This window comes from Delphinus delphis, chromosome 1 (assembly GCF_949987515.2).
Source record: "Delphinus delphis chromosome 1, mDelDel1.2, whole genome shotgun sequence".
NCBI classification, from domain to species: Eukaryota; Metazoa; Chordata; class Mammalia; order Artiodactyla; family Delphinidae; genus Delphinus; species Delphinus delphis.
This window is the reverse complement of record NC_082683.1, coordinates 87,523,302-87,538,418: the sequence shown is the minus strand read 5'-3', so window position 1 is coordinate 87,538,418 and position 15,117 is coordinate 87,523,302. Positions and strand designations below refer to the sequence as shown.

At 37.8% G+C, this 15,117-nt stretch overlaps 1 protein-coding gene across 3 annotated transcripts in view; it reads right to left on the bottom strand.

Moving 5' to 3' along the window:
• AGL (amylo-alpha-1,6-glucosidase and 4-alpha-glucanotransferase) overlaps positions 1-15,117 on the bottom strand; it is a 79,917-nt gene that overhangs the window by 56,071 nt on the left and 8,729 nt on the right. For all 3 annotated transcript variants that reach the window (XR_009521313.1, XM_060026159.1, XM_060026160.1), the window contains exons 3-7: positions 11,430-11,640; positions 10,949-11,115; positions 9,338-9,541; positions 2,376-2,557; positions 2,100-2,211 (exon numbers count right to left, since the gene is read on the bottom strand). Coding sequence is in view for 2 of the 3 variants with exons in the window: in XM_060026159.1 (XP_059882142.1) it covers positions 2,100-2,211; positions 2,376-2,557; positions 9,338-9,541; positions 10,949-11,115; positions 11,430-11,640 (876 nt within the window). In the remaining variant the exon portion in view is untranslated. The remainder of the gene's footprint in view (positions 1-2,099; positions 2,212-2,375; positions 2,558-9,337; positions 9,542-10,948; positions 11,116-11,429; positions 11,641-15,117) is intronic.

Sequence of the window (15,117 nt, the reverse complement as noted above, 5' to 3'; positions counted from 1 at the left end):
ATGATTATACATTATGAAGTATCATGGTGGTACCCCAAATCAGTATAAAAGGATGGATTATCAACTCAATATCATTTTTAAAAATAAGAATAAAGTTAAATATCTTCTTTATATAAATTCCAGGTATACTAAATATTTAAAAGTAAAATATAAATAAGATTATCAGAAGAAAACATAGATTGCTGTTTGAAGGTCTAGGCACAATGTGAAATCAGAAGCCATAAAAGAAAAAATTAACAAATTTGGTTACACTGGGGGAAAAACTACCATAAACAAGAGTTAAAAGATCAACAGCATACTAGGAGGATATATTTGAGGCCACTATAATAAGGAATCACAAAGAATAATAAGTCAATATGAAAAAGACAAACAACCCAGTAGAAAAATAGGGAAAGAACATTAATAGGGAATTAATGGAAGAACTATAAATGGCTAATTAACATGTGAAAAGATATTTCACTAATAGGCAAAGAAATGTAAATTAAAATAATGAATATTTTCCCTTATTGACAAAGATTATAAAGATTAATGGTATCTAACATTGGTGATGGTATAGTTAGTGATAATGTAAACTGGTACAACTTGTGTTGAAAAGCAATTTGACAATATCTATCATAAATTTATCATGAAATCTGTATACCCTTTGACCCATGAATTCTATGTCTAACAATTTGTCCTACAGATTTACTCACATAGCAAGTAAAGATAACATGTACAAGGATATATTTTCTATAGTACTGCTTATAAGAATATAAATTCTCCTAGGGCAAGGGCTTGCTACTATGTTCACCACTGAATCCCCACGCCTGGAAGAGTGTCTTTCACATAACAGTTGATTCAATAAATACGTATTGAATGAATGAGAAATGAACTGCAAATAGTCTATCTAAAAGGCTAAAGAAATTCAAGTACTTTAAAACAGTGTATTCTATCTAGAGGTTAAAAGAAATAATTAGCTGTAATAAGATCATGCTGTCAACTAAAATAACAAGTTGTTAAACAATCCATATGCTATAGTTTTATTTGTGTGTGTATAAAATAGATATAAATATAAAACTTACGAATATAATTTATATATATATAATTAGATAAAATTGGAATTTCTTTCAAAAAGAGTCTGAAAAGAAACACAAGAAACTATTAATTGATACTTCCTTCTAGTAAGTAGGTTTTGGGGGAGAGGAACTCACACATTCCATTTATTATATTTTTGCACATTATTGCAAATAAATAATACAGCTTATAAACATCAGAGGGAAGGGGAGATCTTCAGTAAAATAAAACATGAAGGAAAGTTAATATAAAAAATTCATGTATTAAGATGTTACACAATTGTGAAAGTTGAGAGAGTAAATCTGACCCTAAGCTTCCTGGGCCTCAGGTCATACTGATTTCTACTTTGAAGGCAGTATTTCTGGGCCCTACGCAAGCTCTAGTTTCTGGATGAGGAAGAGGATTTCTAGCCATCAAAGATTCTTGCTGTTAGGCTGTCCTATACTAATTGAAGATACATTCTTTATAATTTTTCTAATTTGCCTCCAAAAAACCCTAATTTCTCTTTCAGCATGTTTTTTTCTATACTACTTTGTCAGGGAGATCTGTTTCTTTATCTTTGCTACTGGCTAGTACCTGAGTCAGTCTCACTAGTGGTTAGGTAGCCTTAATGGTAGGCGCCATCAGCTAGAAGCCCCTCTACCTCAGTTAAGATTCCTATGTTAGCCAACAGAGGACATACATCTCTCAGTTTCAAAGACTGTTTTGAGTCTTTGGCCGCTGAAATACTCTGCTCTACTTACCTGCCATTCATGCATTTAACAAATACATATTGAGCTCTACGGTATTCTGAGCATTGTGCTAAGGAATCAGTGTAAGAAACAGTCCCCGAGGGAAATAAGTATGTATTATGACATGCCCTTTAGATATCTCTGCTAACTCTAAGATAGCTTCCAGAATCATAGTTTTAGAGCATCAAAAACAATACAAATATCATATAATAATAACAGATTTAATAATGTGTTAACCAAGAGAAGAGTTATCGCTTCAAGAGCAATACTAGATTTCTTAAAATCGATAGAAACATTCTAGTGTATATCCTGTACCTTGTGTAAGAAGTCCTCTAAATTGCTCAACTGCTTTGTCAACATCCACTTGGAAAAATTCCCAGAGATGGATCTTTGGGAAAATATCCTCCCAAATTATTTTTCGAATGCACTGGAAAATATCAATAGTTAAAATATACACATTTAAAATCTTTTTACTAAACATTATTTAGCATATTAAAAGACAGGTTCTAAATGATTTTCAACCACACATTTACTTTACACTTTAGAAATTCTGCTATTGTTTTAGTGTGGTATTCCTCTATACATACTGACATTCATTTGATGATCATTTTCAATCAAAGCAGCTACTCCTCTTTCTTTGTATTTCCCTTCTGCAACGTCACAGGATAAATGCCAAAGTGCTCTGTCTAAGACCCAGGCAGGTTTTAAGTGTGGGGAATTCACAAGGTTATATGCACTTTCTGGATGTTCCTGGAGCCATTTACTTTTAGTAGCTTAAAGAAAAAGGAAACATAAAGGCATATCATGTAATTAAACTGAAGTTAAGTTTAAAGGTAAAATAAAATATCAACATCTATCACTCATTTTCTTATATATTAGATATCAATATTTTATAACGATATTGTAGTATGAAAACAATTTTTTGGTTGTGGTATCCTATCATCTATTTCACCATATATTTTTCTTTCCTGTTGTAAGAGTTTTCCATTGTATAAATTGTTCACTATTGCAGTGGGAGTTAAGAAGGGTCTTATCCTTGGCCTCTTTTTTTTTTTTTTTTTTTGCGGTACGCGGGCCTCTCACTGTTGTGGCCTCTCCCATTGCAGAGCACAGGCTCCAGACACGCAGACCCAGCGGCCATGGCTCACGGGCCCAGCCGCTCTGCGGCATGTGGGATCTTCCCAGACCGGGGCACGAACCCATGTCCCCTGCATCGGCAGGTGGACTCTCAAACACAGTGCCACCAGGGAAGCCCCCTTGGCCTCTTTTGATGCTCCTTGGGTGAACTTATTTTGGAATGCTCCTTCTAAACCTAAAGGACATCTTTTCCTTTAAGGCAGACTGGGCTTTTGCCCTGACTTCAAGTTCTCTGGCCTCATTAAAGCAGAAAGTTACCTGTATCTTCAATTCTGGTTTGGGCTTTTCAGCGTCTGGCTGTTAGGTTCTAGGGCAGAAGAGCCCCCTGACATTTACTTTCCCCAGGAGCTTCTCCTTTTTACTTCTGGTCTCCTGAGTGACAGGGCCCTCCTTCGGCCCCACCTAAGCTCTAGGTTCTCTCTCTTACCTATCCTTAGAATGCAAAATGTCATTTATATCTTTTTCTCCTACATATCATGTATTCCTGTGGTTTTTTTTTTTTTTTTTTGAGTGGGAGAGGGAGGTGAGATTCCTTCCTCTAGATCTTTAAATATGCTTGTATCTCCCCAAAGCTAAGAATACAAACACACAACTTATCTAAATGCAGTTATTTCTCTAAGTTCTGCAGGGTCTATTAGTATCGAGACCAAACATCTTGAAAACCCAACCTGTATCTACTGCTTCCTCTTTCTCCCCACACTCTCATTCCTTCTCCCACTACAGTCTGCTTCTACAGCCAGTGCTCCACCGAGATTACTCCAGCCTCCTAATCATGAAATTTAGTGTTACTTTCTCATTTTCATCACTTTCAACTCTACATTTGTCATTACTGATTAGTCCTTCCGTGATTTACAAAAGACCTCTTCCTTGATTTTCAAAAGGTGTCGTTATCTTGGTTGCCTTAAATTTTTGCTTCTCTCTTTCGTGCCCTCTCTTTTCCTTCTCATCTCCCCTAAACCCTGGAGGGAGGTTTGCTACATTTTAGTCCTTCTCTTTCCTCACACCCACTCTTCTCAGTACATCTCTCAAACTGGCCCAGACTCCAGCTGAGGCCCAGGCACATCTACCCAAGCATGTGATGATAGCACTGCCTGGGGACAGCTTGTTAACTCAAAATCCATTCATAGGTCCACATATATCTACACTGAAAGTGTCATATATCCCAGGCACTGTTCTGGGAGCTAGCTATTCTGTAGAAAATAAGGGAGCAAGGTTCAGGTGCTCATGGAGCCTTCATTCTAGAAAGGGTTTTTTGTTTGTTTGTTTTTAATTTTGCTTAGACAATCCTGATGGAAGAAAACTCAGTTCTCTCATAGGCAGCCTCTTTGTATAGCTAATCTTGAAAGGTTAATAAGATATATTGTTTCAATAAAACTGATACAAGTGAGGCTGAGAAACTGCTAAAAAAAATATACTCCAATAACAAGGGTATAGCTTGTATCTTATTACCCATTTGTAGCAGTAAGTTCAGAATCAGAATCAGGAGTTTTGCAAGGTATTTCAAGTGTTTACAACATTGGAGGTAATTTGTTTTAATTTATTAATAAACAAATAAAAGCTAGACACATTTTGCTTCATCTTTAAAATGGACTAATGCCCTGTAAGTTCATGCTCAGGAGTGGTTAATGTACATGAAAGTAGTAACAATTTTTCAATACCTACCATATGCCAGGAACTGTTAAGTGCATTAATTTATTAACCCTCATGCTCTTCCAAATGATATAGGACATACTATTATGTTCATTTGAAAGCCTGAGATAGGTACCTCAGCAAAAGTCACACAGCCAGAAAAAGAACTGGACAAGTCTCTTCAGAATCTGCAGTCTAACCCTTTTGCTCTATGGCTGAGATGAATGTGGTCATGCCTTGTTCACTCAGCTGAGAACCATTACAATCCTTACAGAGTTTTAAAATCATTATTATTTTTAGTTTCACGTATATGATAAATCATTTAGTAAGTCACTGATTTACTTAGTATTTATTTAATAGACAAAATACATAAGAAGCAGAGATGTTGTAATAAAAGTTAAATTGATAATTCTCCAAATTTGAATCAAGATAGTTTTCCCAAGATTTATCACCATAGTCATTGAAATTCAAGATTATATAAGAGAAAAATGTCATGATAATTATATCCAATTTGGATTTTCGTTTATTAAAATACTAAGGCAACCCCAACTTTTTACATGGTAAAATCCTGAAACTTTGTTTCTTATCTCAATTTTATGAAACAAAATCAAGTGTAAAATGAAAGAATTCTAAACATTAGGTAATAAAAGTATTTTTTCTCATTCTATATGAAAAAGGAGTTAAACTCCAAACTATGTCTTAATACATATCAAAATTAAAAATGAAAGATGGACTTCCAGAGTAGCACAGTAAAGAAAGACTCTGGAAATTGTCCTAAGGGCATCTGGCACATGGAGAAACATTTATTCAAGAAAATCTACTAATTCTTAGTAAGAATAGCAAGAGTCTGTGGCACTTGAACCACAACCTGCTCCCTTATCCCACCCGACCAACCACGTGTTATGGAAGCTCTACCCCAGTGCTCTACTCCAGGCAGGTGTGGCCAAGATGGGAGATGCCCTCTCCCCTTACCTCCCAGTCTGGGGTTAGTTTCATTCTGGGAGAGGCAGGCACACCGAGTGAACAACGAAGTACACTCTGACCTAGGGTGACTTCTAGGAAGCCAGCCTTAAAAAGAAATCCCATTCACCTCTGGCAGTCTGGAAGACCTTGTGTATGCCCAAGGCTGAGCCATCTCTGCAGCAGTCAGAGAGGGAACTCCTAAACTAACCAGTTCAGGTTTATCTTTTTCCATCCTTTTGCTGTCAACCTACCTGTATCTTTGAATTTAAAGTGTGTGGCATGTAGACAGCATATATTTGGATCTTGTTTTATTTATTTATTTTTTAATTGACTCTGATAATCTCTGCCTTTCAAGACATTACTTTCAAGATTCCCTAAATCTTTGGCTTTCAAAAATTTTACTATGATGTGTCTGAGTGTAGCTCTCTTTTGTTTATGTTATCTGGAGGTCCCTGAGTTTTAGGATGTGTCAATTAATGTTGGAGATTGGGAGGTTTTCAGCCATTATTTCTTCAAGTATTTTTTTCCATTCTTTCCTCTCCTTCTGGTGTTTCCATGTCCCACATTTCACGGCATAGCCACTGTTCACTCAAACATGCTGCTGAACAGCTCTAGTGAAATTTCTCATTTTGGTTATTTACTTTTCAACTCCAGAATTCTCATTTGGCTCTTTTTAAAAATTTCTATCTATTTATGATATTCCCTCTTTGATGGGCTATCATCATAATATCTTCTTTTACTGCTTTAATTTGGTTTCCTTCGATTCTTTAAATACATTTATAATACTTGCTTTAAAGTCTATTTCAAGTATGACATCTAGGACTTCTCAAAGGTGATTTCTGTTGCTTGTTATTTTCTTGCGTAAGGGCCACACTTTGCTGTTTCTTTACATGTCTCAATTTTTTGTTGAGTATTGGTGATTTAGATAGTAATGTTGTAGCAATTCTGGATACTGATCCCATCCCCTCCAGGTCTTTTTGGTTGCTGGTTTGTGACTTGTCTGGACTATTTTAGGGAAGTCTATTTCCCCCACAGTGTGCAGACTCTGATGTTGCGACTCAGAGGGTGCAGCCTTGGCCATGGGTAGTCAGCCTGGGGTGATGGTGGTTTTTAGCAGGGCTCTCTTAAGTGTCTTTTTCCCTGAAATCTGTTAAGCTGTCTGCTTCTGTTGGTATCACACTCAGCTATTTCTCTCCTGAGCTGTTACTCAGGCTGACTGTGCTATTATTTTTGATAATATTCTGGAGCATAAATTGCACTGCAATATGATCCAATTAAATTTGGGTCCCTTGCCATGGGTAGTCTTGAGGCCTGTCTTTGAGGCTTGTTCTGACCCCAAGAAGGCTCTTGTTAGCTGTCTCTTTCCCTGGTTCTCTCTGTTAGACCAGTAGCTGGCCTATGGTTTAGCATGTTGCTCTCATGAAGATACCAGCCTCCTTTGGATCGTTTACCACCGAAGTCTCCATTGTTTTCAACAGTGCTCACAGGCTTGAACTTTCCCATGCTATGTACCAAATAAAGTCAGTTCCATTCTTACTCTGTTCTTACTGCACATCTCTTCCCGGGGGCAGAACACCTGTGTCACTGCTCCACCAGTGGTGGCAGGGGTAGGAGCCTCTGGTTTTCTTGGCTTTCCCCTCCAGGTGTGGAACCTCGACCCCACAAGCAAGCTGGAGCAAGGGTCCAGTATTCTTGACCTGCCATGCATGAAGTAGAACTTTCTCTCTCTGAGTGGGGGCTGGGCAGAGGAAGGGAGCCCCAGGCCTCTCATCTGCTCTTGCCTAGAATAGTTTCCATAACATAGTGCTGAAAGGGGGGAATGAGAAACGCTGGAAGCCTGCCTCTTGCAACCACAGCCCTAGACTGGGAGCCAGGGAGAAAGGGAGCCTGGTGTCCTTGGCAGCACCTGCGGAACAGACCTATCATCACTCTGACTGGGGAAGGGTAGGGAGGGAGGAGCAGGTTGTGGTTCAAATGTCACAGACTCTCACTATCCTTTCTGAGGTTTAGTACATATTCTTGCATAAATGTCTCTCCATATGCTGAATGCCCTTAGGACAATTTTCGGAGACTTTAGTTTTTTAAAAATAATTTTCATCAGTTACAGCTGTTTTTCAGGGTAGAGGGTCTGTGAAACCCTTAACAGTGCCATTCTGGAAGCTGACTTTCCCGGGATAGTAACTTTTTAATGAAAACCTACATCATAGAAAGGACATTATGATACTCAACACGTTTCATGCAAGGTGGAAGCAACATTCACTTCTTTTATATTACACAGAATCTCTCAAATGCTTTAGAAAATACAGTCTCTGACAGAGTCTGTGACTGTACTCCAAACCTTATACTCCCTTTTTTCCTTTAGTAACAGAACTCTCAAGGTTCAGCGACAGACATGGCTGACAAACAAAATACTACACTGCAAGCTCCGTTATAGCTAGAGACAAAATCCTATCTGGTGCAATGTGAGCAGAAGGGATATATACACCAGATCATGCCCTTAAAGGACATTACTTCCCTTTCCTCATTGCCACCGGTTGGAGGTGATATAAGGAATTGGAGGGGCCATATTTGATTAAGAGATGGAAGCAAAGTGCTGGAGGCAGCAGAGCAGCATTAGAGAAAGAACTTCGTTCCCTATCATGGGTTGGCTACCACACCAGTCTTGGAATGCCTACTTAATCTTTTATAAGAAATAAGTATAATTTAAATCTTAAGTCACTATATTTTTATCTTTTTGTTACAGCTGCCTAAGCCATATCATAATTCATACGCTGCCATTATGTGGTTTGATAAATTTGATGTGAATAGTATTAAAGATGTCAAAGTAGTTATCAATAACGTCAAATTTTCAAGCGAAGAATACTGAATTCTTAGACATTAGGCAGTTTTCACTGTGGACCCTGATGCTTAGTTTCCAGGTGCATGCAGAAACAACAAATTTTAGAATGTTCCTATTTCTTTGCCTAATTTTGATTGTTTATTATTATCATTAGAGATTATTATCTATATTGATGAACCAAATCTTTGAGCTTTTGAACATCTTCATAGTTCCTATGGTTACTTGGAAAACAATTTTATGACACACACACCAGAGATTTTTGTTATTGTTGTTAAATGTTTTGTACCACCTGGAATTCCTATTGTTTACATATGTAAGTCAGTGGTTTCCTGACTTTTCTACATCATGGCAAACAGAAAAGAGCATCTGCAAGGTACACTGGGTTAAACTGAAAGCTGATCAGGGCCAGAGGCTTCTCCAGACCCAGTTACTCTGATAGCTGATGGAAGTAGTCATTTCCTGAGGATCAGCATCTGGAAACCTCTGATACATTTTTATAGAATTGTATACTGGTAAGAAATCCTGGGAGCCCAAACAGGTTAACTTTAATAATATCTTTTAACATGTAAAAGATATAATTTTCAAATTTAAATTCTAAGAATTTACCAATAATTTTCTCTTCAAATAACACCATTCAGTTTTTTCAAATATATGCTATAGTACCAGAGCTATGGCTATATAGATTCATTAGTTGGTCTGTAAAGTATTAATACTGTAAATTGAAATATGTGGTCTTTTCTATGATCACACTCCTGTTTTTATAATCATCACATGTAAAATACTTATATATTGATTATATCTTCAACTAACACTGTTTTCTTTGAAAGAAAAAAAGTGGTATTGTATAAAGCGATTTTTAAATTGAAGGACACCTAATCATCCCTTGTGTTTTCAAACTTTATGTTATATAAAACAGCAAGGAATGAAATAATTAGAATATAATATTCTCATTAAAATTAATAGAAGTAGTTAATGAAGCACATACCAGTATGATTGTAGACAACATCAGTAATACAAAGAATATTCCACTCCTTTTTCAATTTTTCCACTAGCTGTCCAACATCAGTCCAGGTGTACTTTTTATTAGGTCTTGAAAAATCAGGATTTAATTCTAACTGATCAGCAAGGGAATAGCATGACCTAGATAGTCCAAGAGTCTGCAGTGGGGTAAAATGAATCATGTTGTAGCCTGCAACACAAGAAAAGAAACAAAGACCACTATAAGAAAAAACATACCTAAAACTAGGCAAAATGTAAGGTTAAACTTCCATAAGTAATTCTAAATGGCAAGGCAACCGTGCTACCAGAGAAGGGGTTAAAGACTTGGGTTTAAATCCTAGCTGTACCACAAGTGACTTCAAGCAAGTCTACTTAAATCTTTCAGGATTATCAGTGTCCTCATATGCAAGACAGGGATAATGAGATGATGTATTTGAAAAAAAAATCACACACAATGCCTAGTTACTATTAGGGGTTCAATTTATATTTCTTGAATTGATATATTTATATGTAGAAAATATATCCTATGCAAGTATATCAGTACATCTTTCTCCTAGTTTTTTTTGGTTTTTTTTTTTTTGCGGCATGCTGGCCTCACTGTTGTGGCCTCTCCCGTTGCGGAGCACAGGCTCCGGACGTGCAGGCTCAGCGGTCATGGCTCACGGGCCCAGCCGCTACGTGGCACGTGGGATCCTCCCGGACCAGGGCAAGAACCCGTGTTCCCTGCATTGGCAGGCGGACTCTCAACCACTGCGCCACCAGGAAAGCCCTTTCTCCTAGTTTTAATGTTCCATAGTACTTGTATTCTGTTTTAGTTATGTCAGTGAACTTCTCACTTCTTTCTTCACTCTATGTTCAAGTTGAAAGTAGAAAATTAACATTACCCTTTACTTAAGAGTAAAATACACCTTAAGTTTCATTTTACTCTTGGTATGTATGGCAGCACATGACTTCCACATGGAATACCATTAATCAAGGCTTGTTGAATTAAAATTATATATAATGATAATATATTTTATTTATTTATTTTTGGCTGCGTTGGGTCTTCACTGCTGTGCGAGGGCTTTCCCTAGTTGTGGCGAGCAGGGGCTACTCTTCATTGCAGTGCGAGGGATTCTCATTGCGGTGGCTTCTCTTGTTGAGGAGCACAGGCTCTAGGAGCGCAGGCTTCAGTAGTTGTGGCGCACGGGCTTAGTTGCTGCACAGCATGTGGCATCTTCCTGGACCAGGGCTCAAACCCATGTCCCCTGCATTAGCAGGCGGATTCTTAACCACTGCACCACCAGGGAAGTCCATGATAATATATATTCCAACACATTCTGGTAGCTTACTAATTTTTATATGTCAAAGTAAAGTCTTAGAAACAATAATAATCTTATTTTGTCATAGAGTTCCTTAATTTATTCAGTTGAACCATAAAATTTGCCATTTTTGTAGGCTAAAAATGGTCAAGTAACAACAATTTCATACAGTTCTATTTATGTTACTAAATGTACTAAGGAATGAAATTAAAAGAATTAAAGCCTTTGAAATCTGTATCACAGAAGATAATTACATTTATTTTAAAGAAGAAGAAAAGAAAGAAAGCTGACATTACCTGATTCTTTTGCAACCCTAAGTCTGCTTTCCCATTCATCAAAGGGTCCCATACACTTGGCTAAAAATGTCTGGAGAGTAACACAGTCCAAGGGTAACACATGATTATCAGCACCAACACGTAAAATAGGGTCCACAACTATGTAACCTCCACCGCTTTTCTCATTTCTAAGGAAAAAACAAAAACTTCTCAATTAATGATAGGAAAAATAATTCTCATCTAATAGTCTGACTCTCTAATTGGAAAGTAAATTGTCCCATTTAAAAATATATTTCTAGGCACATAAAACCATGTAAAAAGTTGCAATAAAAGCTTACAATTACTTCCTAGAAACCGAAGGATCATATTCTATTTGCATCTCAGGAAAGCCCTGTAAAAATTGCACTGCCATGGTTCATATGGTAACTTTTTACAAGTTAGATAACTTCAAGTTACAGAATAAATTAACTTCTTTTTTTCACATACAGGACGCCTGACTTACCCTTGAAGGAAGTAATACTGAAATGATCCAGCTTGTTGAAGATTAAGTTTACAGTACTTATCAGAATCATCTTCTCTTTCTGTTGGATTTTCCCATTCCAGGGAATGGAATTTTTCTCGATTAAATGCTTCTCCAGGAAATGGGTAATTTGTGTACACAGTAACTGCTTTTCCCTGTAAAGTTGGGCCTAATCGGAACTGTAGTTCAAACCCTAAACAAAAAGCACATTTTAATAAACTCATTGCAGGACTTAAGTTACCACATTAAAAAGATGGTTTATTTAAAGTATTATACAACGATGATTTCTCAACTATGTTTAAAAGAACTTCAAATATTTAATGCTGTTCTGGAACCACTTTGCATTTCAATTTAGCTTAATTTTGTATTTTAACATACAGTATACACCATAGAACTGTCTGCTGTGTACCGTCCCTCTCTTCTTCTCCTGGAAACTGATTCCTAGTCGCATGGCTACTTTGGGATATGTAAGTTCTTACATGATTCCATTTCCCACGATTACCTCCGTTCCACTTCCTGAACTGCTCAGAGGTGGGCATCTAACTAGAGACTTTCGCTGGTATTTTTTGAACTGCAGCAGAGAAAGTGAGTTTCTCTGTGGTATCAGAGTCTGTGATAGTACGTAAAAGTTGGGAGGTATCGTGGAACACTATCTTACCAGATAGAGCAAGCCAGTCTTCCCTGAGAGAAGTCAACCTCTAGAGAGGCAGAATTCAGATTTCTAACAGTTCTAGAGGCATTTGAGCCCCTGATACCAGTTGTCCCTGATGTCTGCTCAACTCCAGAGATGTGGTAATAGAGGGTTAACAAGTGGCTGTGTGGAGCTGAGTGGGATGGGGGTAGGAGTGGTGAGGAACCCTGATTTGCAGTGTTTGCTGACTTCTGGAGGAAACAAGTCTCACCATGGTCCATCTCAAGCTACCAACATGGCATCACTGAACATGGAACTGGGAAGAGATATGCATGATCAGCTCTTGTGAGACAACGCCAGCAACTCCAGCATGCTACTGCCTCTAAACCTACTGTTCATGGTTTAGTTACTTAAGCCCTTCTTGGAATTCTGAAAGCCAAAACATTCTCACTTTTGCCTTAGTTAGGCTATTTCTTTTAAAATATATCTGAGATTTTCTGTACTGTATTACAAGTATTTTGCCCTAAGAGGAAAAAAAGTTAACACATTACAGTTATAACTTTATTATGAAAGAAAAATTTTTATTGGTTCAAGGCCGACTTTAAACCTTGATTATAATTGTTAGGATGTGAAAATTCTGACTATAGTAAAGTCTATTAGAAATTCAGGCATATATATTTTAAACATGGGTGTAACATTTTAATTAATGATGGGTATTAATAACTGATGAAGGCAGGGAAATTTAGTTCTGCTAAATTATAATCTTTAAGCTTAAGGAACTTTTTGAGAAGAAAGAAGTATAGTAATATTTATACTTTTGATACTTATTAAACATCCAACAAAGTAATAAAAATGACGTACTGAGCGCATATGATGTAATAAGGGACAAAAAAGACAATGATCTCTGCCCTTGTGAAGCTTGAGTTCTAATGGGGGAAGGCAGCCATTAAACAATGGACATGACAAATAAATAAGAAAAAGTAGTATGGCAGAAAGGGATAAATGCTAAGGGACAAAAATCAGAGCAGTTTAAGAAAAAGGAGGGAAAGGAGTGATGGTGAGAAGACAGTAGCAGCTTTAAATAGGATGGTTATTGAGAAGTTGAAGGGCGTGAGAGAAGTGAGAGAGTTAGCCTTATGGCTCACCATGGCCATGGAGAGAAAGTGCTGACCAAGCAGAGGAGACAGAGAGCACAAAGGACCTAGGATGGAAGCATGCCTGGTGGTTCCAGAAATAACAAGAAGGTCAGCATGGCTACACTGGAATAAGCTGTGGGAGTAATAGTAGGATATAAGGAAAGAAAGGTAACAGGGGAGCCAGATCATGCAGTCTTAAAGGTCATTGTAAGTATTTTGGCTTCTGCACTGACTGAAATGAGCCAGTGAACATTTTTAAGCAGGAGTGACATGACGTATCTTGTGTGTTAAAAATATCCTTCTGAAGATGTCTGCTTCTGATCATAATGGAGTAACTGGTACTGGACTTGCCCTCTGATGAAAAACTAAAAGAACTACATTAACAACTGTTCTCAAAAACAGGTAGAGAGAACTGTGATGCCTGAGAGAAGAATGATTTCTATGAACCTTCTAGTTATCAGACTAGGGGACCTTTTTGGACTGTGACACTGGGAGCAGGAATAGTAATCTCACTGAGTTGAGGAGACAGAGATTAGAGTTTCGGAGAGTGAAGAGACTGCAATTTTCAGGGCAGAGTATGACAAGAAGGGAGCTATGCAGAGACGGAGCTCCAGGAATTTACCTAGAGTCATCTTGAGTCTGCCTGAATACTAAACTGTACATGAGTAGGGTTTGACTACATAAGGCTGGGAAAAGAACAACTAGTGGGAGCTGTAAATTGAACAATTCTCAGAGCTCACTCAGGCCTGGGATACATTACAATTTTTAAGCAGCCAGAGTTAAGAGACCTTGCTGAACACCTGTTGTATTCAAGAGAGTCATGTCTTAAGTAATAGGGTTAAAGTAGCCCTAGAGTAAAAATTACTATAAACCTATCCTATCAAAGCTTAAACACAAGCCTCAAAAGGATTAAGCTGATCCACAGATAATGTAAATGACTTCTAAAATAAAAACTTATCACTCCTTTAAAGCAAGACAACAAAATCCAGAGATAAAAACAGAACATTCACAATGTCCAGCATCCAAGAAAAAACTGCTAAACAGAAAGAGGAGGTGAGGGAGTTGACCACACAGATATCTGGAATAGGGCACTCCGCACAGAGGAAACAGAGACCTAAAGGACTGAGACTTCTGCTTCTGGCAAAGATGGAATAACAGGGATTGGATTTACCCCGCTCCCTGAAACTTAAAAGAAAGAAACCACCACCAAAAACAGAAAAACCAGACAAAGTATATGAAACAATGATTTTTCAAGACCCTGACATCAGGCAACAAAAGTCAGTGATCCCTGAGAGATGGAAAGTAAACAAGATGAGCCCTACAATTGCCCCTGCCTACTTACTAACTTGAAAGAGTTTCCAGGTTGGGGCACAGGGAGAAGGAACCCAGGCAGACCTCAACTGACTTCCTGTGTTGAGGAGACGGAACTAAGAATCTGTGGAGATGAAGGCAGCTAGAGTTTTCAGATGAGAGTTGTGGATAAGGAGGAGAAAGCTGCACAGAGAACTCCAGAGATCTGCCAAAGGTCTCCCTTGAGTATTCAGAAGAGTACGGATCAGTGCACGTCTCTGAGAAAAACACCTGAGACCAGGAACAGTGCTTGTTCTCACCAGCTAGACTGGGAGAACTCATAATTCATGAGGCACTGGGTAGAAAGTTCAGAAGGATCTTGCTTCAGTAGTGGGGAATAATGAGCCTTAGAAAGGGCATAGTTCTAGACTGGCTTAACAAATCATAAAAGTAAAACTCAAAAGACTATAATATTTCCAAGTAACTTCATTCCAGAGCAAAGACCAAGAACATTTATAAGAATCCAAAAATACTCAGCACCCAACAAGGTAAAATTAATAATGTCTGGCATCCAAACAAAGATTATGAGACATATGAAGAGGGAGGAAAACAA